The sequence below is a fragment of the Nuphar pumila genome, chromosome 12 (assembly GCF_984573655.1).
Source record: "Nuphar pumila chromosome 12, dmNupPumi1.hap1.1, whole genome shotgun sequence".
In the NCBI taxonomy this organism is placed as follows: domain Eukaryota; kingdom Viridiplantae; phylum Streptophyta; class Magnoliopsida; order Nymphaeales; family Nymphaeaceae; genus Nuphar; species Nuphar pumila.
In genome coordinates, this window is record NC_143260.1 from 32,409,090 (window position 1) to 32,435,291 (window position 26,202).

Genomic DNA, 26,202 nt, shown 5'->3' on the forward strand with positions numbered 1-26,202 from the left:
AAAGGAGAAAAAAAAAACTAAGAACCTGCTTCCTGAGCCTCCCCACATTTTTAGCTTAGGTCCATTGTAAAATATGAACTTAACCAAGACTTAGAAAGAATATTCAATGTTATCTCAAAACTTAGAAAGAATATTCAATGTTATCTTTGAGAGTTTGAATAGTGGCTTACAGTATAACGCATGGTGTAGAAATTTTTCTGATTGAATTATTGGAAAGAAGTCAAAGAAATGAATATTACAGGACAGCACACCTCTCTCTCTCTCTCTCTCTCTCTCTCTCTCTCTCTCTCTCTCTCTCTCTCTCTCTCGTTGTGAGAGGGGATTAAAAAAATGACAAGGGAATCCAGTGGAAGAAAAGGACAGAATCCCATATAAATATTGAGGTGAGGAGGATCAATAAAGTCGGTGAGAACTCTCTCTCTTTTGGGTGTGTCTTTGGTTGGAGGGAGCTAAAATGTCAGGGGAGGAGGTAGTGGAGGAGCAGGAGATGGAGCAGATGGGTGGTGGGGAGAAGGTGAGTGGTTTGAAGGGGAAGAAGATATCATGGGAAACCATGATGAAGAGACTCGACTCTCTTGATGTAGAGTCCACTCGAATGCCTTGCGGACACGGCCATCATGGAGCCAGCGTGAGAGCTCTCTCTCTCTCTCTCTCTCTCTCTCTCTCTCTCTCTCTCTCTCTCTCTCTCTCTCTCTCTCTCTCTCTCTCAAATAAAGGATCATTGTTATTGTGATTGGCATCATGTTCATTGTTACTCATTGCTGTGTCATTGTGTGTGTTTTTGGTGTTTATAACAACAGGGATCGAGTTGGGGAACAACGCTCAAGTTGGCATTCCAGTGCATCGGAGTGGTGTATGGTGACATTGGTACGTCGCCTCTGTACGTGTATGCAAGCACCTTCCCGAACGGTATCAACCATGAGGATGACATCTTGGGTGTCCTCTCCCTTATCTTCTACACCCTCGTCCTCATCACCTTGGTCAAGTACATCTTCATTGTCCTATGGGCTAACGACAATGGCAATGGTAATCTCTCTCTCTTTCTATGTATATACAGTAATCATATGGTACTCCCGGAGTACCTACTCCCAATTTCTTAAACTTTTTTAGTTGATCAGACCCTATATAGATATATCTATAAGCATTATTTAGTAAAAAACAATTAAAGAGTATATGTTTTTTAAGATCTTTAAAAATTAATGGCTCATAATGTATCAAAATTTTATGACTTCAAAAATCCTACCTTTATGTCCAAAAAACATTATCCAAAACATGATTCCTAATTGGGTACATCCATAAGGTTTAATTGAGATGATACAACCTACAGCCATGATTTCTAGTAGGTGGGAGTAGGTACTCCCCGATCACCATAGCATCTCATATATATATATATATATATATATATATATATATATATATATATATATATATATATATATATATATATATATATATATATATATATATATATATATATATATATATATATAATTAGGAATTATGCATTATGGAGTATATTTGACAAAAATGTCATTTATTTTTTTATAATTTTTATAATAAAACTACAATGGTAAATTTGTTAATGTCTTCAAAGTCTTTTAACCATAGTTACCAGAAGGCGAGTTGGATAGGGGAAGCAATGTGTGATGCAGAAACGGATAAGTGGTGTTAAAAGTAGTATGAAGCGTAAAGTGAGATTGAAAGCAGTTGTGAAAGCATATGAAAAATGAAAAAAAAAATGTGAAGGAGACTAGTGGAAAGTGAAGGAGAAACAAAAAATAAAAACTGAAAAACAGAGGAAAAAATGAGTAGGCAGCTTGGAAAAAACGAGCAAGAAACAAAAGGGATGTGATTTGAGAAGCTAGTGGGAAGCACACTTCCTACAAACCAAAATAGCAAGTTTCCCCCACGTTTCTCTAAAAGGAGAAAAAGTGATGCTTCTCACTAGGGGTGTCAACGGGCCTGGTTTACCTGGACTCAACCTGAACCAAACCCTTTAGGGTTCGGGTATGATGATAAATAAGAAGACCCCATTAAGACCTAGGTCTGGACCCGAAGGTCCGATTAATACATTGACCCGGGTATAGTTTGTGAAATTTTATATCAGACCCAGACCCGACCCGAGTTCCTATTAAGACCCACAAATTTTCAATGTAAAAATGATAAAAAAAAATATGGTTTTAGTGGGTATGGTCCGGATTTGGTTCATGTAGTTCTTATCAGGTCTGGGTATGGTTTTTCTTATAGTGGAACCGATTAGACATGAGTATGGACCCGATACTGTACCAAAAAATCTAATCCAAGTCTGGTTCTACCTGGGTCCAAACCAAACCCGACAGGTTGACACCCCCTAATTCTCACTTCCAAAGCTTGCTTTCTACCTTGCGAAGACACTTCCAGTAACTATGCTTTGAACACTGCCCCACCCAACAAAAGAAAAAAAACTACTTTGGTGAACTGTCTTTTCCTCAACTAGTCTAGTGGCTCCAGCTAAGTCTGGCTGAAGGGCCAACTGATGTGCCAGGGTTTGGCTGCTTGTGATCGTGCCATAAGGGCCATCCTTAGGCAACTGGTTTTACTTTTTTGAATTAGGTGTTCATTTATTACACAGAAACCACACTTAAGATGGGAGACCTGTCTCAGCGTACCATACTTATGGTTGATGTATCTTCATGGACTCCTCGACTCCAAGGAGCCTCTTGCTTCTTCATGTAGAAGGATCGAGGCAGCCTACACAAAAACTCAAACTCAATGTAGGAGGAGACCTCTTTCTCCACGAGTACGGGTCCATGTGGGCAACCCCTTGGGTTCTATTCGGTTTATATTAATCTTCATTTAGATGTTTGATTCAAGCCCTAAAACTGACTCCAAACATACTTTTGGTCATTCATTACCTCTTCCTCTCATACCTTCCTGTTGATTTTTTTTTTTATATTTACCCCTAAAAACCGCTCACAGGAACAGAGATCTAGCCTCGCTGGCCCTGCCTGTCATGCTTACTATCACTGTCCTGTTCTGTCCTGTTGATTAGTTAACTGTTTTTCTTTTCTTTTTTTGACAAAGTTTTCCATTCAAGCAGGAATCTTTAGGTGGGGTCACTGACACCCAAGCCCTTACTGAGCCCACCCACATATTCAATGAGAGTAAAACCTGGGACAAAGGGGTCAGCACCTTCTCTTCAGGCCTGCCACCACTCGGGCGACCCGCGAGATTATAATTAGTTAACTTTTTATTATATATCCACTTTTACTTCACAAGTTTTGTTGGTTGCAGGGGGCACATTTGCACTGTATTCTTTGGTGTGCCGTTATGCAAAGGTCAGTTTCATTCCCAATGAACAGGCTGAGGACAGGGTTTTGTCAAACTATCATCTAGAATTGCCAAGCAAGAGGCTGAGAAGAGCATCTTGGATGAAGAAGAAGCTTGAGGGCACCGCAGCAAGGTATACCCTGCTGATGATGACCATTCTTGGCACCTCAATGGTAGTTGGCGATGGGATTCTCACGCCTTGTATCTCTGGTAATTGTTCAATCCTTTCTGCTCCCTGTTATCTCTCTGCGCATGTAGCTAAAATAGTTTACAATTCTTTGTTCTTTTGTTCACTTCAATAAGTAAGAAGAATATCATGACTATGTGGAAAGGCAAAAGTTTCATTTAGAGGACAAACTTTTGAACTTAATTGGAAAATAACCTCATATTTTTTGAATTTTGTGAAATGAGCCTTTATTTTTTTTAGAAACTGCTAAACATCACCTAGGTTAAATCATAAGTCAAATTATAATAACGACCACTATAATTAAATGATCAAATATTTATCCATTTCTTTCTATGAGGATGAATGAATATTTTCCAATTTTGAAGGACAATGCTGAAAACAAAAGAAAAAAAATCAGGTGTTTTGAGATGATGCATGTTAAGCTAAGGCTCTTATTTGGCAGTTTCTAAGAAACCTATGGCATACACCAGGAATTTAGGAAAAGTGAGGCCCATTTTTGACATTACCGGCAAAAGGTTTTGCCACCAAAAAAAGTGTCATGGCATGATACGCACGTGGCAATTCCTTTAATTATGAGAACGATGACGTTGCCGTGTAGGGCTGTCAACGGGTCAGGTTTGTATCGGGTACTCGATTTGACCCGTATCATGTACTCAACCCGACCCGGACCCAAATTCTGGATAGGGTTATGGTACTCTTAATAATATTCAGGTCCGCATATCTGAGCAATATGCAGGCTGTATTTGGGTCATGAGTTTTTGCTTGATATCCAATCCGACCATACCCTAGTATTTTATATGTACTCTTTTAATGAAATAAATTTCTAAAGTTATGCATAGCCGGGTTTGGGAGGCCATTTTCCTACCAACCAAAACCAAATCATGGTAATTTGTTATTTGAGCGGATTCGGGTTCGTGTATACCCTGATGAGTGAGTCGAGTACTGAATCGGTTGACAGCCCTAGCCTTCAGCTACGTCGCAGGTAGGGGTGGCAAAATCTGACCCGACCCTCCAACCCGCTTCTTAGCTGGGTTAGAGTTCGGCTTAAACTTGTTCGTGTCGTAAACGGGTCAACCCGCCTAACCCGTTTATTAAACGGGTTCGTGTTAGGGTATGCCAACCCGCCAACCCGTTTGACCCATTTAATAAATGGGTTAGGCGGGCGGGTCAACCCGTTTACACGAACCCGTCAACCTGCAACCCGTTTACACGAACCCGTCAACCTGCAACCCGTTTGACCCGTTTAATAAATGAGTTTGTGTCGTAAAAGTATAATATGTATTTTTTTTTGTGTTTCTAATTGTGTTATTCGGGTTAGACAGGTTACTCGGGTCGGTTATCGTGTCTATGTTATCGGGTTGACCCATTTAATAAACGGGTCGCCATGTCGTGTAATCGTGTTGTGTCAACCCGACCCATTTATTAAACGGGTTAACCGTGTCCTGTTGAGTTACCCATTTAATAAATGGGTCGTGTTCGTGTTGAAGTATTCTGACCCACCAACCCGTCGACCCGACCCGATTGCCACCCCTAGTCACAGGGACCTTGGCTTCTAAGCCTGTGACACTGTGAATTTATGACTCGAATTCCTCTTTGTGTGTGCGCAGAGAATCACATGGCTAGCATTGAGTGGAGTCATCAGTATGGTGTTGTGAGCCATGGAGTGCTGCCATGTGAAGTACGAGTGGGCAAAGGACCGGCCCTGCCTGCTAATAAACCAGGCTGGACCTGGTAAAGCCTGGCCTGTTGCCAAATGTTTAGCTGGCGGTTGGGTCGAGGCCTGCAAGTTATATATGGGGGTTTTAAACACTTTTTTTGCAAATCCAACCATGTGGATGTGTTTGGCAAGGTGAATTTGCTAGGAATCAACCATTTGATTGCATAGTGCATTTTTTTATGACAAAGCAAATTTTTAATGCTTGAATATTTATGAAAATTATGAGTCATTGATTTTAAAGCCTTAAAAATCTGGTTTATAAATCAAAATTGCATGATTCAAGAGCAGGTTCTTGTGAAACCAAGCCTGTAGATCACATTCTTCCGGTTAGATTCAAGAAAAGAGATAAAAAAATTCATGAAAATCGTGGTAGGTACACACATTAGTTCTCATATTCTAGTGACTATATATATAATGGCTGCAGCCCAAAGGCCAGTTCAGGCTGAGGTTCGGTCTAAAATGAAGCCCCAGGCCTAGCCCATAGCAGGCTGGGCCGTGGTTCTACCGAGCTGGTGCCAACCAGGATCCACTCATCTCTTAACTCCGTGGTGTGTGTGCTCAGCCAATCACATGGCAATGGCAGCACATTCCATGGGCCCCAAACCAACAGAAACAGGCCTTACTTCAAATGCTGTCATGTGATTGGCTGTGTACACACAAGAGAGGAGTTAAAGAGATCAACGGATCCCACTTAGTATATTGTGGTGTTTTGTTGCTTTCCCATGTTAAGTAGATAAAGTTTAGTTTCTCAATTTCTTAACTTCATTAGGCCTTATTTTTTAACTTAAATTAATGTTCATTTCTTTTGTCTAGTGCTCTCGGCGGTAAGTGGACTCCAGAGGGCTGCTAGTTCTTTAAATCAAGGTTAGGATTCTGCGCAAATTTAATCATCATAATCTCTCTCTCTCTCTAATATATATATATATATATATATGTGTGTGTGTGTGTGTGTTTCTATGATGCTATTTTACCACCATAACTTATGGTGCTTACGGTGGTACCCACATTATTTACATAAGTCTAATCTCCAAATGCAAAATCCTGCCTTTAGATCAAGCTTTGCATGTTTTATTTATTATTTTCATGTTTTAAAGTTGACTCAAATATGATGTTTTATACTATTTCTAGACCGAACTTATTTTCATGAATTGTGAGCCAATTTCTCACCATCTCAAAAATAGAATCTTGTGGTGTATTGATCATAATAAAACCTTCTACTATAGTAAATAAACAATGCTAGATTTACCATTTGGTAGCTAGATCCATCCAAACTATACTGTGCACGATATCATAGGGCATAGCCATATATTTTCTTTATATGTATATATAGGAAAACCCGTAACATATTGTTTTTGCACAAAAAATATTAACAGCGGTCATGTCCGTGGCTAATGCTTTGAGTAAAAATGCACATTCGCATCCACTACAACAAAGCAGTAGATTAGCGACGACCACATTCCGTCGCTAACCATGTTAGCGACGGATTAGCGACAACGCGGCGACAGTATGCTTACGTCGCGAATATTTCGACGCTAACTGGCGACGGAATAATTCCGTCGCCAAGTCTGTCGCTAATTGCGACGGAATAACGAGCGCTATATTCCGTCGCCAATCCGCCGGTACTAAACGGCGACCACGGCGTGGCGACGGATTTAATTCCGTCGCTAAGCCGTCGCTAGATTAATATGAATAGCGACGGAATCATCCATCGCAAAAACGAAAAAAAATCAAAAAAAATTTATTTAAAAATTAATTACCGAGAACTGTACAATTTATATTTCCTGTACAATTTATATTTCCTATAAATAAAAAACAAACCACACAAAAAAATTCATATAACAAGTATCTATAATAATTAATCGTTCCACCTTAAAACTAAGAAGTTTAATTATTTACAATTCAACAATTACAATTAGGAAAAATAAAAAAAATAGAACTTCTTCAACACAGTCCTCTAATCATCGCCAAGATTTTGTGCGTCTTCTTGTTCATTGTCTTTATCTGTCCCTTCAGCTCCACTACCCTGATTATCGCTAGCAGCCTACACAAGAAAAGAACAGTCAGTATTGATAAACAAAATATAATGAAATAAATTACACACTATATGTGATTCTATCATGTGTTCATGTGTGATCTAAGGCAATAAAAAAACTCTATATGTGATTCTATCATGCTCATATGTGTGCTAAGGCAGTCAAAAAATTGAATATGTGATTATAGCATGTTCATATGTGTTCTAAGGCATATAAAAAAACTCTATATGTGATTCTACCATGCTCAGATGTGCTTTAAGGCAGGCAAAAAACTATATATGTGATTCGATCATGCTCGTATGTGTGTTAAGGCAGTAAAAAAATTGAATATGTGAATATAGCATGCTCATATGTGCTCTAAGGCAGGCAAAGCCAAAAATTTTATATGTGATTCTATCATAAATGATATATAACATGTTCATATGTGTTCTAAGGCAGTTAAAAAACTCTATATGTTATTATAGCATGCTCATATGTGTGCTAAGGCAGTCAAAAAACAGAATATGTGATTATAATATGCTCATATGTGTTCTTAGGCAGTAAAAAAACTGAATATGTGATTATAGCATGCTTATGTGTTCTAATGCAATCAAAAAAACTTTATATGTGATTCTATCATGCTCATATGTGCTCTAAGACAGACAAAAAGTTAAATATATATATATATATATATATATATATATATATATATATATGTGATTCTATCATGCTCATATGTGTGCTAAGGCAGTCAAAAAATTGAATATGTGATTATAGCATGTTCATATGTGTTCTAAGGCATATAAAAAAACTCTATATGTGATTTTACCATGCTCAGATGTCTTTAAGGCAGGCAAAAAACTATATATGTGATTCGATCATGCTCGTATGTGTGCTAAGGCAGTAAAAAAATTGAATATGTGAATATAGCATGCTCATATGTGCTCTAAGGCAGGCAAAGCAACTTTATATGTGATTCTATCATGCTCATATGTGTGCTAAGGCAGTAAAAAAATTGAATATGTGATTATAGCATGTTCATATGTGTTCTAAGGCATCTAGAAAAACTCTATATGTGATTCTACCATGCTCAGATGTGCTTTAAGACAGTCAAAAAAACTATATATGTGATTATACCTGAGAGGGACCTGGAATCGAAGATCCCCTATCCTGAACAGCGGCCTTGATCTCATTTCGGAGAAAGGGGGCGACGATGTATTGGAAGTAGTTATTCAGTGATTCATTAATGATCTCGCGTACATCATCACCGGAAAGAATAGTCGGCTGCTTGGAGCTTATGTCGGCGCAAGAAGTCGGTGAGCCATAACTGGAAGAACCAATAACTGGTGAAGTGTTCATATTACTCCCAAACCCGAACACGCGACCTTTTTTGGGTTCACCTGCTGCAGTCACCCATGCTGTAGGATCAAATGATGGATGCTGAGTAGCGTCTTCGCCATATCGCTCTACCATCTGTTGCTCATATGCCTCCTACAAAATAATGTTTAAAGTATTCATTAATAATTAATGATAACATTATGATGACTTGCATATATATTGCAATGATTATTAATAAAATTAATACATACCGTTGTCGTTCTCGCCTTCTCTGATACGAAGACTCCCGTGGTCTTCCGTTTATGTGTTTCTACAAACACATCCTTATATGGTATACTGCTTCCTGCGAAGTTAAATGACAAAAAATTTAGTACACAAATTTGCAACAATACTTATAAAATTAATATTATATATTGATGAGTTACCATTTTCTTTAGGTGGCTCCCAAATGTCTTAGATCCACCTGTGTGTAGATGGGCTTCGGGCATCTTCGATCGATTTTGTTAAGCCTTCGCAGAGCAATTTTTAAATGCATCTCCCGCCCACATATCGCACATTTCATCCCAGTAATCTCTCCTGATAGTAATAGGACCATGGCCCTTCCACAGTAATGGATCATCTACTACGCCAGATGCTTTTTTTGCTGCAGTCTTCATAGTGTGCAGCATGTCTGCAAATCGATTGGCAGCCACCTTCTGCCACACCTTCCTTGCATCATTTTCTTCCACCGTAGTTGCAAAGCGATTCGAAGCCTACAAATATTTTCAGAAAGTTAGTAGACATTGCTTAAATAAATTAAATATGAAAGACATTAACTATGAGGAACAACTGTATACCATGAATGAGGACCACAATCTGTCTAACACCTCCTTTGGGTACTCTTTCCATTGAGCAACTGGTCCTGGTAGATGTTGAAGAAGTGAATTCCTAATCTCCCGTACTACTTCTTGTGGCTCAAACCTCGTGCTGCACATGAATTGTTACACAGTAAATATCAATATAAAATATTTAAAAGATATGCAATAATTGAAAACAAAATACTTACGGTCGATTATCGATATACACTATTCGAATGAGTCTTCTTGTGCCAGCCTGAGAAGACCCTGTTTCCTGTGTTGGCTGTTGACTTGTGCGATCAACTGGTGTAGGTGAGTCGTGTACAGGCGCAACATCATCTGTAAAAAAATACACACCAAGTTCTCAGAATGTGCATTTGAACTAATCAAGCATCTAATTAGTTATATGATATACCTATCACAGGAGCCCGTGAAGACGAAGGTTGAGCCTAGCTACTACTGGATGAGCGATCACTATAACCTCCACGAACCATATTCTAACAAATAACATATGTCATACAATACATTCAAATAATTCACATCAAGTATTACAATGCATTCAAGTCATTCACATCAAGCATTGCAATGCATTCAAATAATTCAAATCATTGACATCAAGTATTGCACTAATTCAAATCATTCGTTAATTGCATAAATTATAATACATTCAGATAATTGAAATCATTCACATCAAGTATTACAATGCATTTGAATCATTCGTATCAAGTATTACAATACATTGAAATAAAATTTTTAATCATTCACACCAAGTATTGCAATACAACTCACATCAAGTATTACAATGCATTTAAATAGAGGTTTGTAGTATAAGATTTTGCTCACTAGCTTGAGAATTCTTCCTCGTCACTAGTTTGACTTTCTTCTTCTTCTTCTTCTTCTTCTTCTTCATTGTTTGCCCATCCACTTGGTACATCATTTGGATCACATTCCTCTATGAATGTTTCATCAGCCAATGGAGATATGACATGCATATCATGCGCAACATCGTGACCATAAGCGAAGTCACAGACATCATCTGATTGATAGTAATCACTGTCTTCAGCTAACTCATCTTCCTGTAACTGATCATACTCGGGGTATAGTTTGGATTTCACCTTGCAAACTGCCCACCATTCATTTCTATCTGACTTTTTTATACTCGGATATGAAGTATAATAAACTTGTTGAGCTTGCGAGGCTAATATGAATGGTTCATATGTTCCAAACCTGGATTTATGATTCACCTCCACAATGCCTGAAGCTTTGTCGAGTCTTGTTGCAGTTGGATCAAACCAATGACACTTGAATACCGTAACCCTGTTATTCATGCCTAAGTCAACTCCATTATTTCCTCTATAACACCGTAGTAATCATGTTCATTTTCACCGTAGCTGCTACCCTTGACACACACGCCACTATTTATCGTTGATTTGTTTATACCGTAGTCTTTTGTATGGAATCGATAACCATTTACGATATACCCGTTGTAGCATTGCACAACTTTGGTCGGACCATTTTCTAAATCACATATTCCTTGATCTTTAACATCACCATGGCGAACCTACGCACAGACATAAACAATTATTGTGATCACGATCAATTAAGTAACTTAGTGTTGTTTATAAGTACAAAATTTATGTTAGCTTCTTTACCAACTGTTTCAACCACTCCACAAACTTAGTTTCACGTTCTTTTTGTACTTCTGCATTAGTGAGATGTGAAACTTTGCTTTGCAACTCTAGATCAAATCGTCTGCAAACCACAAATACTTATATTACCGAGCCATGTATCCACATATAGAACATAAAAGGATTTATAATTGAGTTGCATATACATATACTTACTCGATGTATGGGTCGATCGCTGAACAATTAAAAAGAATATAGATGTGTGTTGCATCTTGCTCTCGATCTGTCAATAGCCTTGATCGGCAACTACCAAATGCATGCCCAAGTCGTTGAAATATCGACAGCTTGTCAGCTACAGTTACTTGTTCTCCATCATCGTTACGGGGTGGGCATGTGTAACGTGTTGAAATATGAGGTTCGAAGTACATAGATGAGAAATTTGAAATCTCTTCTAAAGTGTACGCCTCACAAATAGAGCCTTCTACTCTTGCTTTATTACGAACCTTTTTTTTAGGTCGAACATGCATCTGACAAGAATATACATTTCAAATTTTAAATATATGTCATTAAAGAGACAAATATAAAAAAACATATACCTTTCAAATGGGTACATCCATCGATATTGCACAGGGCCACCAACCCTTAGTTCATATGGCAAATGTATGATCAAATGTTCCATAACATCGAAAAATGCTGGCGTAAATATCTTTTCTAACAGACAAACAGTGGTGATGACAGAGTCCTCGAGATTCTTTACATCTGATACAATGACCTCCGATGCGCACAATGTTCTGAAAAATCCGCTCAACTCAAACAATACCCCCCATATAGGTTTGTCTAATATATCATGGAATGCTAGGGGTATCAATCGTTGCATAAAGATATGACAATCATGGCTCTTCAACCCATATAACTGTCCATCGTCAATCTTCACAGCCCGAGCAATGTTAGAGACATATCCATCTGGAAATCTCAGTTGTCTCAACCATTGACATACATGTTTTATTTGATCAGGTCCGAGCACGTACTTCGCCTTTGGTTTCAGTACTTTGCCATTATACTCTTTGAGTTCCAATTCTGGTCTTTTACATATTAATTTTAAATCCATACGGGCCTTCGGATTATCCTTCGTTTTTCCTTTAATATTCATTATTGTATTGAACACATTATCAAACACATTTTTCTCTACATGCATCACATCCAAATTATGTCGTATCAATAGGGTCGGCCAATACGGTAGTTCCCAAAAAATAGATTTTTTTGTCCAATTGTGTTCCTTCCCAAATCCACAGAAGGGTGTAGGACTGCGGGCATCTGTTAATACATCTAGAAAGTATCGCAATCTTCTTAAAATCTCTATGCCAGACAATCTTGAGGATGGACCTTCCATTTCAGTTGTGCCTGCTGTAAATGCATTCTTTTGACGTCGGAACGGATGATCGCTGGATAGAAATCGACGATGGCAATCAAACCAGCAAGGCTTCCTTCCATGCCTCAATCTAAAAGCTTTGGAATCCTCCATGCAGTACGGACAAGCCAACCTCCCATGTGTGCTCCAACCAGATAACATACCATATGCAGGGAAGTCACTGATTGTCCATAGAACAGCGGCCTTCATGTTGAAATTTTGTTTTTTGTGGGCATCATACGTGGTAACACCGTCATCCCACAGTACTTTTAATTCATCAATCAATGGCCTTAGATATACATCAAGATTTTGGCCAGGTGAGGTCGGACCAGGGATCAACAGAGACAAGAAAAGATTTGGACGTTTCATACACAAGCTTGGTGGAAGGTTGTATGGAGTTACAAATACTGGCCAGCATGAGTATGGAGTTGATCTACCCCCAAATGGATTAAATCCATCTGTACATAGACCGAGTCTAACATTTCGCACTTCCATTGCGAAGTTCTGATGAGTACGATCAAAGTGCTTCCAAGCTTCAGCGTCAACAGGATGCGTGATCTTGTTTTCATCATGTCGAACTTTATTTGCATGCCATCTCATGTGTTTAGCTGTCTTTGAAGACATATACAATCGCTGCAATCTAGAAGTGATAGGAAAGTAGCGGAGCGACTTGTATGAAACTTCCTTTGATCTCGTGCTACCATTGCCTCTTGTCTTTGGCTTGAACCGAGGATGCCCACATGACGGGCATGATATGTCGTTTTCCTGCTCCTTGAAATACAACATGCAGTGATTTGGACAAGCATCAATCTTTTTGTAACCCATACCTAGAGCGTTGACCATAACTTTCGCACGATAGAAATTTTGTGGCAATTTCTCATCTTTAGGCAACATACTCTTCACAATCATGCACAAACGGTCAAAACATGATTGACTCAAATTATACTCGGACTTCAAATTCATTAGTTGAAGAACTGCAGACAAGATAGTGTGACTCTCACAACCGTTCCAAAGTGGCTCATCAGCATCTTTAAGTAAATCATAAAATCTACTAGCTGCATCGTTTGGTGATTCTTCATCTACGGCAGTTCTTACATCACTAGAACTCATAGCAGAACCCAGTTCTGTTCCTGCAGCATCAAATATCAAATTCGTATATGGATTATCGTACACCACATTCACCCGTGCATCAAAATCGTTTCTAAATTCTTCTCCATGAAACGTTCAGTTCTGATAATCACTCACAAAACCCTTCCTGTATAGGTGATGTCTAACGCCATGAGGTTCTACAAATCGATTATTCTTACAAATCTTGCAGGGACACCTAATCCGACCTGTGGGATCTACCGTACTGACACTCGCCGTTGCAAATTCAATAAAACTATCGACACCATCCATATATTCATGCGATAACTCATTGTCCACTATCCTACGGTACATCCATTCACGGTTTGCAGTCATTCTGTCGTATGATGTTACGAATAGTATCCTAACGAATTAAGAAAAAAACAATCAGAATGCTACGATGAAGAAAATATCAAATTTATCATGCAATATACAATGTCAAACAATAACAAGAATTTTGATGCATGCATTGATAACTTAATATTTTCATGTGCAAACTATTAATGACATGATACAATCATTTGAAGCATGCTTTTATTATAAAATTTCACATGGAAGTCAAAATCAAATTGAAAGTAACTACATGCAAGCATGGATACAATTACATCAAACATTGCAATACATCATAATCATTCATATCAAATAAATGACAAACATGTACCTGCAGCAAACACACTTCAATATCTCACTAACTACTACCATGCTTAGCATGGACTCCGTACTCCAAAAATAAGAACACTTCCATATTTTTACATTAAAATCATGCTCAGCATGATCTCCGAACTCCAACAAAGCAGTCCTAGATATCAACAACTAAGTGAGTGTGTGAACAATAAAGTGTTGCATTCAATAAATTAAATAACATGTGATACGTTTGCATCACTTACTCACCACGGGTATTTACCCGATTTGCATTGTTTTTGTCATTTACTTACCACAGGTGGCCGAGCACGAGTTGGTTCCGTTGAAAAATCTGCACAAAAACAAAACAAATTAAGTAACAAACTAACTAATCATGAAACAAGATGAAACACTAACTAAAAAAATTAAAACAAATTAAAACAACTCTAACTAATTGAAAGAAGAGAAAAGAAAAATAGTATATATGTTAAGCCAAATCTAACTAGAAGATGCTAATTTAACAAACCAGCTATAACATGTTGAACCAGTCGACTAACATAAAGTCATAGACAATTTCTAATCTGAACTACTTAGCAAAGGAATAGTAAATCAATCAATTAGTTTACTAGAAAAGATGTGAACTCCGTTTAACCACCACTATCATAAAGAATTCAAATAGCCCTAATCTAACTAACTGATTGTGAGAACATTAAATACCAATCTATCTAAGAAAAATATAATTATAAAAGACTAATAGATTGAAATACTCTAACTAACCAGATTTCAAGAAAACAAATTGAAGTAAAACTAACTACCAGTAGACATTAACAAACTAACAAATTGATAAAAATTTATGAACTACTCTAACTAGAACAAACTAACAAATTGATAAAAATTTATGAAATACTCTAACTAACCACAGTTGATTAAATCTCAACCTAGCCAGTTGATTTCGATTTGAATTTTTTTTTATAATTAAATTTTTTTTTGAATTTTAAATCTCAACTTAGCCAGTTAAACCACCTGCCTTTCCGGCAGGGAAGGGGGTTAAACCCCCTGCCGGAAAGGTAGTTCCGGCATGGGGGGTTGACCCCCTGCCGTGCCTTTACGGTAGGGGGGGTCGACCCCCTGCATTTTCGGCAGGGGGTCGACCCCCCATGTCTTTCCGGCAGGGGGTCGACCACCCCTGCCTTTCCGGCAGGGGGTCGACCCCCCCTGTCGGAAACGCAGGGGGTCGACCCCCCTGCCGGAAAGCACGGGGAGCGGCGGCTGGCGAGGTCGCCGGTGGCCGGCGCAGTCGACAGCAGAGAGGGGGAGACCTGGAGCGAAGCTCGGGGGCCACTGGGTCGCCGGAACTCAGAGCGGAGGCGAAGAGGTGGCTGCAGGGAGGATCGTCGGTCGTCGGCGGCGGAGGACGCCGGTTGCGAGTCGCCGGCGAAGGGGAGACAACACCTCCCGGCAGCAGCCACAGGGAGGAACAGCAGGGAGGAGGAAGAGGTCGGCGGCGGGTCGGCGGTGCTCGGGGTCCCTGGCGCAGCCGCTAGCCAAGCAGGGAGGTCGGCAGCGAGGATCGTCGGCGAGGCGGCAGCGGCCGGACGGTGGCGAGAGCCGACGGGCGGCGGGAGGGAGAGGGCGGCGGGCGGGAGCAATACAGCGAAACAGGAAAAAGAGAAAGAGGGATGGGATTAGGGATTTACGCGATATTTAGCGACGGCTTAGCGACGGAAACATTCCGTCGCTAAGCCGTCGCTAAATCAAAATACAAAAACCGCGACGGAATATATTCTGTCGCTACTCTGTCGCTAATTAGCGACGGATTAGCGACGACAGAGTTCCCTCTCTAAATCCATCGCTAAAATGGTGTTCTTGTAATAAAAAGTAGCGACAAAAAATTTAGTCGCTAATCTGTCGCTAAGTAGCGACAGATTAGCGATAAAATTTGTTTCCTCGCTAATCCGTCGCGAATTAGCGACAGATTCTATCTCTAGCTAATATGTCGCTAATTAGCGACGGAAAAAATCCGTCGCTAATTTCCGTCGCTAATTTTCTTGTAGTGATCCTGTTTGGACTGGCGATGGAGGTTTAAATCAAAACCCGTGCGTGGATGGACTTACACTTTCCTCCGCCCTGCCCCTCCCCTCCCCTCCCCGTCTCTGATCCCCGTTAGTAAAATAACTAAAATACCTTTAGGGATGGCAGTAGACCGGGGAGACACAAGGCCTCGCCCTGCCCCGCCTCACCCCATTTGGACTATGGATGGAGCACATGAAATGGGGATGGAAGTTAAAACTAAAACCCGTGTGGGGATGAAGGCGGGAATGGAGGGCAGAATTTTGAGATGGGGCAGGGGTGGAGACCTTGTCCCCCGCCTCCGCCTTGGTATATATATATATATATATATATATATATATATATATATATATAGAGAGAGAGAGAGAGAGGGCGGGGTTCGCATGTCCTCGTGTCCACCGTCTTTGTGACAGATCCCAGCATTATCTGGGAGAATGTTATTCCAAGAGCTTTAATCAATGTTTTGTTCATATTCTTTTGATGATTGTTGTCTTGCTTTAATCAGTGTTTTGTTCATATTCTTATGATGATTGTTGTCTTTCAGACAAGATTGTGATAATCTTGATCTGCCGCTTCCAAGTTCAAAGATTTGGAACAGATAGAGTAGGCTACAGCTTTGCACCAGTCATTCTCATTTGGTTCATTTTCATTGGGCTGATTGGCATCTACAATTTCATCAAACATGACCCCATGGTCATCAAGGCCTTCAATCCAGCATACATTATCGATTATTTCAAGAGGAACAAGAAGGAAGCATGGGTTTCCCTGGGAGGGGTTGTTTTGTGCATCACAGGTTTTTACTTTACTATGAATTTATGATGATAATGACAACACAACTGCTGTCACATGCATGACATTTAATAGATCATTCTTTAATGCTTGCTTCATACACTAATATCATTGAATTATGTATCTTAATTTAGCTTCTTATTAATTACTCGATTGGCCAAGTCATGAACTCATAGTTTTGTATTGATCAAATACAATGTTTTCTTCTCTAATACTAGATCATTCCTTAATGCTTGTTTCCTACAATAATCTCACTGGAATCTGTAATTTTAGCTTATTAATTACTCAATTAGCAAGATGAAGAGCTCACGCATTTACATTTATCGAATATAAAGAATTTCTCTTTCTTCTCTTCATAGCCATTCTCTTGGGTTTACAGTTGATGTGCACAGCAAAATTTTGTTTTAGAAATTTATTTTCCTTTTTGTTGGTGAACACTTTAAATTATGAGTTGGTACCATGATGATGAGATGTGGTTAGAAAAAATATATATATATATATAAATATATATATATATATAGGTTTTTATCGGGAGTAATGTCAAACAAGCATTTTGTTCGACGTTACTCGGACGAACCTGAGCCACTGATCACGCATGCGAAGCAGCAGCGCATGTGTTAGTTAAAAAAAATCACCTTTAGTCTCTGTCACAACCACCACTAATTAAAGGTCATTTTTTCGCCCAAATCATTAGGGGCACTCAAAGATTGTTGTCTTAAATCAACCTGAGGCACACGTCCAACGTTTTGGCGTTCGATGATACTCCCATGTCTGTGTGAGTGAAAACCTGTCACATGGGTGCGGTGGTGCGGTAAAAAAATTTATATATATATATATATATATAATTTGTGCAGGAGACGGGTCAAGCATCCTCCTTGCGCCCTCTTTGTGCAGGTGAGGGGTCAAGCTGATGAGTTGTAGAGCCTGATTCAGAGTTTTTGCCCTTGCAGAAACGGGGGTTCGGGGGCTTCCTCGGCACGGGTCCCGTGCGCCCCCAGAACCAATTTTTTTTTTTTAATAAAAAAATTGGACAATTTTTTTTAATAAAAAATTAGACACAAATGACCCTGAGTGCGGTCAACACACCCAGGGTTGACCGCACCCGCATCGACGCAGGTGTGGCATCCTGCTAGCCGAATCCCTGTGACATAGGTGAAAACTAATTGGTGTTTGCAATTGAATGGCTATCAGCATATGTCATCATCTCCTGTTGCATTTTTAAAGTAGCCACAAACAATAGTTCCTTGACTTTGGGCACAGATCTTTTGTTTTCAAAAAAATGATGCTGGAGATGTTTCAAACGTAATAAAAGAGAATCTTAAGTTGATTATCATATTATTATAGAGAGACAATGTATCAGCATTTTTTGCACCTCTGGGTCTCTTAATATAGCTAGCACTATATTGTTATTGTAAGATGCATCAAAGTATTAGCACATTATCATTTTAATCTTGAAAATTCAATCCGGTATTTAAGTACTGTATCAAGTTTGAAGGTCTTGCAGAATAAATGCCATTTACCAGATGATCGCCTAGTATAGTAAAACCATGTTTAGTGCATTAACCTAGAGCTTCTAATCTTTCAAAATTATTGGTGAAACTGGAGACTCGCATAGTCGTAGATGTCTCTCTCTCTCTCTCTCTCTCTCTCTCTCTCTCTCTCTCAGTTTTTACCCTTCAAAAAGTAATCAAAAGATTTTACACAAAATCACAGAAATCATGTGGGCAAACAATTTCTAACTATGCCTTGCTGCATCCTACTATCCTTGAGATGCTGGTGATCATTTCTATCTAACTCAGGAACTAAAGGGTATAAACTCCAGAAGTCATGTGCTTTATATTCATACTATATATAACTTGTGTTTTTCTAACCAATACAAAGAAAAGAATATACTTGTAGGCCTTATTTATTCTTGTTAGTCTCTGATCCTTTTTTTTCTGCACTTGATTCAAGAAATAGAGGAGGCATATTATCTTTAAATCATTCAGTCCGGAATGTGCCTCAAATTCAAGACCAAATATTTCATGATTTTTGCTTGTATACCTTGTTTATATTCAAATGATAATTGCATTAGTTGTTTTGAAACTTGTTTTTGTCATTCTTTTTTTCAAGCCATATGATGACGGATGGCATATATAAGAAAAGCATTCACATGCTATTGGCAATAATGAAAATGTAATAGTATTAGACCGGTGGTAGTGGTGACTGTGACTGATGAAACCATCATATTGCTCAAATTACAGGAACAGAAGCCATGTTTGCTGATCTCGGCCATTTTACGGTACGTTCAGTACAAATTAGCATGTGCTCTACGGTCTTCCCTGCTCTCCTTTGTACATACACAGGCCAAGCATCTTATCTTCGTAAAAACATGGGGGATGTTACCGATGCTTTCTATAAGTCAGTCCCAGGTTACGTCCTTAATTTTCATCATAATTCATCTTATATCTCCTTTTCTTCTTGCTTTTGCTTCATTCGGAACAGATGTTGCACTCCTATACAAAGCATCTAAAAAGTTTTCACATGGTCTTGAATTAGGTCCTCTGTACTGGCCGCAGTTTGTTGTGGCTGTAGCAGCTTCTATAATTGCAAGCCAAGCTATGATCTCCGGCGTCTTCTCCATCCTCCAACAAGCAGTCTCACTTGGCTGTTTTCCGCGTGTGAACATTGTTCATACATCTGATAAATATGAAGGCCAGGTCTATATTCCTGAGGTCAACTTCTTTCTAATGGTAGCATGTATTGGTGTCACTGCAGGATTCAAGACTACTGCTAAAATTGGCAATGCCTATGGTAAGTAGTACATAAACCACATACATTTATATGAAAGATTTATATGCTTTTGACATCCTAATTGAACAAGAAGTGATATTTACCCAATTGAAGCTTATAGCTTTCTTCTGTGTGTGGGCAATGCAGGAATTGCTGTGGTAACGGCTGAGACAATTACATCTGCCTATCTGATACTAATTATGATAATGATATGGAAGACAAACATTTTTTTTATTCTTGCATTTATCGTAGTTATAATGCCGATTGAGTATATCTACTTGAGTTCAGTCCTTTATAAGTTCACCGGAGGAGGTTACCTCCCACTAGCCTTTTCTGTAGTAGTGATGTCAATCATGTATATTTGGAACTACGTGCATCGCAGAAAGTACATATATGAGCTGCATAACAAAGTATCTTCAGAAAAGATCAGAGAAGTAGCCAACAATCCCGACATCCACCGGATGCCAGGCCTCGGCCTCTTCTACTCCGAGCTAGTCCAAGGCATCCCACCAATCTTCAGCCACTATGTGTCCAACATCACAGCTCTTCATTCGGTCCTGGTATTTGTTGCCATCAAATCTCTTCCAGTAAGCAAAATAACTCCCGAAGAGCGTTTCCTTTTCAGGCGAGTTGAACCCCGCGAGCTCCGCGTGTTTAGGTGTGTTGTCAGGTATGGCTATACTGATCTGAGAACTGAGAAGGAAGGGCTTGAGAAATTGATGGTTAAGAAGCTGAAGGACTTTATTAAGGAGGAGTTAACATTCATGGCAAAAAGTGAAGACAGTGAAAACCAAGTGCCAAGCATTGGCAGTGGTAGATTTGCTGCTGTTAACAACATAGCAGATATGGATTCATCAGAGAACAGGAACGGTGCCAGCCATGTTGCAGACAATCACATAATAAATGTGAATTCAACAGAGGATTTGGCTATGATAGACAAGGCATGGAATGCAGGTGTTGTCTATCTATTGGGTGAGACTGAGTTGGTAGCTAGCAAAGGATCAGGATTGGGAAAGAGAATAGTGATCAACCATGTGTACAATTTCATCAAGAGGAACTTGAGGCAGGGGGAGGAGATGCTGGCAATTCCACGTAGACACCTTTTGAAGGTTGGCATGACATATGAGCTATAGAGACAGAGAGAAATCTCTCTCAAGGCCACCTTTTCCTAGCATTGTTTGATGAAGTGTTGGCCGTGGCTGTATTTAACTTGTTGCTACATCCAAGGCTGTGGAGTTATGGATTCCACAATAAGATGAAAGTTATAATGTAAAAGTTGGAAAGTCGGTCATGTTGTGATTGTTGAATAATTGAATAAGTTTCTTGGATAGGTTAATGTGGGGAATATGATCCTTTTGTCCCTTGGCTATGATTGTATAGAATTTTGATTTGATTATCAAATAAAATTATATGTGATTGTTCTGATAATCACCAAGGAGGTTTTACCATGATTTAATTTTTCGTGCCATCGATTTTCTGTTTGCTCGAAAGTACAATTGGTTGATGGCACATCGCATCGGCATAAAACCCCAGATCCTCCTTCCCTTTCGAACTCGACACCCCTTCAACTTGGCACTTCATGAGCGGCCCTTAAGCCAGATGATTGAAGCCCTCGTGAGCTAGGTTTTCATCTGTTGGTCGAGGAAGGATCATAGGCTTTTCCTTTCAAGAGTAAAGAGAACCATATCACTAAAACAGAGCACACGACTGAAGTGAACAATGAATAGGTCTCAGATGAGTAGATGAATCATGACAATGAGTCACTCAAGAAGGCAGATAAAGTCATATTGTATATAACCAATTTTATCAGTGTAGGCATATAACCAATTTATCAGTATATGCCGCACTCTCACGGTTCCCAAGTGAGATGCACAGTGATGTGTCAGGGATTGAATGTAACTGGTGTGAATCTTTAACGGTTCAGCAAGGCCGACCTGAGCCTATAACACCCGGACTGTGACTGGTTCTCTCTCCTTATTCTTCATCTTCATATGTCTCCCCTGTAATTTATGTTTTTCTATTTTTCTGTTTGCTCTGTAATCTGTGTTTTACACTGTTTGCTGTAATTTGGAGTGCTTGCTGTGGTATAGTGGACGTGATATCTCATCACACCTAACTTTACAACCTGCGTACTGTTTATTGCTTAATCAATACATATATTATTATCTTTAAAAAAAAAAAAAAAAACTGGTGATCGTCTATATACAATATGACAACATAATCTGCCTCGTCGTCGAACACAGAGGAAATGACAAATACAATAAAAATTGTCACTGAATTAAAACATTCAGCAAAAATACAGCAGCTCATATAGCATCAGCTGTCAGGTTGATGGTGATTTGTTAATAAAATCGTGGTAAAATACAAAATACCAATAAAAAGAATCTTTTGAAAAAGGACATTCTGGTTTTCAGACCACCAACTTTCTGAATTCATGCTGGCCAAAAAGGCATGGCAACCCTCATATGCGTGACCAAAAGCACTCGCATATAAGAAGATGAATGTGGGATGAGGTGCGTAGCCTTTGCACTGGGCTCATGAGAGCTCCTCCGTCATATTATTTCTTTTGAAATTTACTACTTTTTTTTATACCAGACAGTCCTTAGGTAGGCAAAATGGAGAGAAATAGATACCAAAGTGATGGTAAATAGTGAAATATCTCACACACTCTAGCTAACGTGCGAGCTTATACTTATCTAATTGCCTGATTAGAGCCAATCCTAGCTATCTCGAAGGACTAGAGAGAGGTCAAAGAGACTCGAGAGTTGTCACAAGGCCATTTCTCTGTCGATTGGGGATCTTTATCTAAAATGAATCTGAATTTCAGGGCCCAACTTTCTCATGCTTGCAATCAGGTGACAAAATGGTTCTCCTAAGCGCCCATTTGTTTCATGCAGTTTTCATATGAAAGTGCCATTGACCCTCCCCACCATGGTGTAAAACAATCATGCAATAATATTCATGGAAAGGTCCACACTGTCTGAAGACTCTGAATTGCGTAAGTGGCCACCAATAGAATCTACCAACATCAGGCATGCTCTCTAATCATAACTTCAGGATGGGAGGGGTCCAAGTCATGAATTGATGTTTATCATGCTACTTAGGAGCTCCTTCATACTTTCCCATTCATATATATATATAGAGAGAAAGATGGGCTCTTTCTGCCCCAGGGGCGTAGCTAGGATTCATGTGAGGCGGGGGCAAACAGGGGAAAAGAATTTATTTGTGCGATAATCGGGGGTTCGGGGGTTCGGGGGTTCGGGGGTTCGGGGGCAGCGCCCCCGAAAAAAAATTTTGAGATAAAATAAAAAATGGCTACAATTATTAATAAAAATCTATTTCATATGGATAAATCAAACTATTTGCTGCAGTCAGGGCTGGGCTAGGACTGGACTGGGCTACAAAAATGGATAAAAATCTATTTCATATGGAATCAGGGCTGGGCTAGGACTGAGCTTTAAAAAAAAAAAAAAAAATTAACTGTTTTGGGAGGCAGGACTGGGCTACAGCCCAATCCTGCCCCCGCCCTAGCTACGCCCTTGTTCTGCCCCCATTGGGCTCATTCAAAGATCGTAGTTTTCAGTATTTTTTCTCATATCTGACACCATAGATGTCATCTATAAGCTTTCTTTAGTGGGAACGGGCTTTTGGATCACCGAGATACAGGTTTTTCGGTGATCCAAAATCAATGGATATGAAGGCATCAATTGTTTTTGGCACATAAAAATGCATTTTTTCATCAAAAATACAAGATCCAAGAATCAATTCTCACTAAATAGAGCATGCTAAACACATCTAACGGTTCAAATCTATCATAAAACACTTCAAACTGTGGGGCCTAATGGGCAGAACGAGAAAAGAGGGCCTAATATGTTTAGTTCTCTCTCTCATATATATATATATATATATATATATATAAAGAGAGAGAGAGAGTAATGGGTAGGTGTCTGGCGCTTTTTGTGCCTACCGAGCTTTGGAAAGATTGTTTTTAGTTTTTTCTAAAATCTGACCGTAACACCCCGATATAGGACCTCGGGAGTCCGAGTTCGGTTGGTATTACTTTCCAAAGGAAAAAAATTCAAAGTTCACACAGAGAAAACATGGCTAAAAAAAAATTTAATTTCATAATCAACTTTTTTCTTACAATGTTCATCATTCATAACAAAAGAAAAGCAATTACATCTTTATTCAATGACAAGGAAATGAAATCTACCAAGTACTCTGCTGATGACGAAGAAGCTGCTCACGTTTTGTTTGTGTTAATATGCCTGAAACATACAGTTGTAATTAAACATTTGGGGTGAGCCTACAACCCAGTAAGAAATAATTATAAGTAAATAAACATTTAAACTTATAACTGTAGTGGGCTCTAAGCCCCTAGTATTAGTTTAGTTTTTGTCACACCACACAAGTTGGTATATTTTAATTACCATCATTCACTCTCTTAACACTATCTCAAAACAACTATCACTACGTCGGCTATACCGGTCATAGCCCTCTATGGGCATAGCAACCTCGTAGAACACCTCAATTCTACATGTTGGCTAGACAATAAACAATACACTCTCAGTGGTTCCCGGACCACCAGGCACTGCAGTGAACCACCACGGGAACCCCACCGGTAGCTAACTGGGAGGTCAAGTTCTCAATCTCGGTATGGTTCATGTTACATACTAACCATGATGGTTATCAACCATTCATGGTTCTCTAGAATCCCAAACTTGATGTGAGTATAATTCTAAGTCATGACTAAGTTTAACACATTAAACCACATTCTCAAACTCATAATTCACTCGTTCCCTCATGAGTGATGTCGTGAACAGATTACAACGAATCTCATTCTTAAATCTCATGATGACCTTAGGACTCACATACATCTCTCACTAAGAACGCAATAATGTAGTGTTTCTATATCGTTAAATCACCGATGGCTCACTCTTCATGGTGGTTGCACTCTGGCTGTGAACCAGGTAACTCTTACCACAGGTCACCACTTTCGAGATTTAAGGGGTCTGTATGCTAATCTCAAAATATTCATTCATACAACATGAATAGAATAAAAAGAAACTCTAATCTAAACATAATCTCATTACAATGCATGATATTAATAACCACATAGATGTGTTTACAAATCTAATCTCTTTTTGACATGCATGACAAACCACAACTAACATGCATATCACAACACACATGTATATAAAGTCATGATCTCACTCACAAATTATCATGTTAATTATATTCATTTATAACATTACAATAACATACAATGTAAAATGTTTATTTACTTCTAAAATTACTCATAATATCTCTTACCTCAAGTAAAAGTACTCATAATACTTGGGGTGTCAACGGGTCAGGTTTGGTTCAGACCCATGTGGAACCAGAATCAAATCTGGTTTGAGATACTACTACTGAATCCAAACCCGGGTCCAATCAGACCCACCATAAGAGAAACCATACCTGGATCCTATAAGGATTGCATGAAGCAGACTCGGACCATTCCCAGTAAAATAATATTGTTTATCCTTTTTACATTGAAAATTTGTGGATCTTAGTCGAAACTCGGGTTGAGCCAGGATATGGTATGAAATTTCACAAACCATACCTGGCTCCATATATTAATTGGGCCCTTCGGGTCTGACCTGGATTGTAATCAGACATTCTTTTATCACAAAACCCTGACCTTATAGGGTTTGGTATGGGTCGGGTATGGGTCAAACCCAGCCCATTGACACCCCTAGTCCATACAATGTAAGGGTTACAATCATGTGCCTGCATGCAAAACATTCATGTTTGTGCTAGTGGATCAACCAGTTTATTGCACAACTTTATTGTGATATGTAAACTTGTGGTGGATGGAGTGAATGCGTGTTATAAGCATCACCAAGAGCTGGCCTAGCAAGTTCATTGGCTGGTCACTATGATCATGAGTTTATTATATTGAGTGGTTGACTGACACTTGTCTGGTTAACCATAGTTCTCTTAGAAAATCTTATTATAACATATTTGCCTCTCCCAAAGTGCTGATTCCTGATATTTTAAAACTCAAGACCTAAACCTTGATGTTTGAATTCCAGTCAGTTGTGAAATCACTTTCTCACATTGTGTAAGATGGCTTAATTATTGATATATTCTTTTCTAATATAGTATTACTCATCCAAGCATGATGAGGCATCATGTACCCCAACATGTCTAAAGTATCCATAGGCTCAGGAATCCACCCTTGTGGTGGCGAACTTTCTTACCCAAATTCTCATATTCACAGGAGAAGAAAAATAGGGAAGCTTTTGAATTGGCCTGAGATTCCATTGGCAGCTAAAAAGAAATCGAATTGTTTGCCTATTTATTTATTAATATTAAGAACCTTCTTTAAGACACCCTACTTTCGAT

The 26,202-nt window shown here is 39.1% G+C and overlaps 1 protein-coding gene across 1 annotated transcript; it reads left to right on the forward strand.

Moving 5' to 3' along the window:
• The first annotated feature begins 454 nt into the window (after positions 1-454).
• On the forward strand, positions 455-21,240 carry LOC149820570 (potassium transporter 5-like). Its single transcript, XM_089981826.1, has 8 exons — positions 455-514; positions 801-1,026; positions 3,274-3,519; positions 6,027-6,077; positions 16,796-17,044; positions 19,284-19,451; positions 19,579-19,833; positions 19,960-21,240. The coding sequence occupies exons 1-8, from the start codon at positions 455-457 to the stop codon at positions 20,943-20,945; spliced, it is 2,241 nt and encodes a 746-aa protein (XP_089837952.1). The 3' UTR covers positions 20,946-21,240.
• The last annotated feature ends 4,962 nt before the right edge of the window (positions 21,241-26,202 follow it).

Coding starts and splice junctions, on each gene's coding strand:
- LOC149820570 (XM_089981826.1), top strand. CDS start 455: ATGTCAGGGGAGGAGGTAGTGGAGGAGCAGGAGATGGAGCAGATGGGT. Junction 17,045..19,283: donor GGTTGTTTTGTGCATCACAG/GTTTTTACTTTA, acceptor CTCAAATTACAG/GAACAGAAGCCATGTTTGCT. Junction 19,452..19,578: donor TTTCTATAAGTCAGTCCCAG/GTTACGTCCTTA, acceptor GTCTTGAATTAG/GTCCTCTGTACTGGCCGCAG.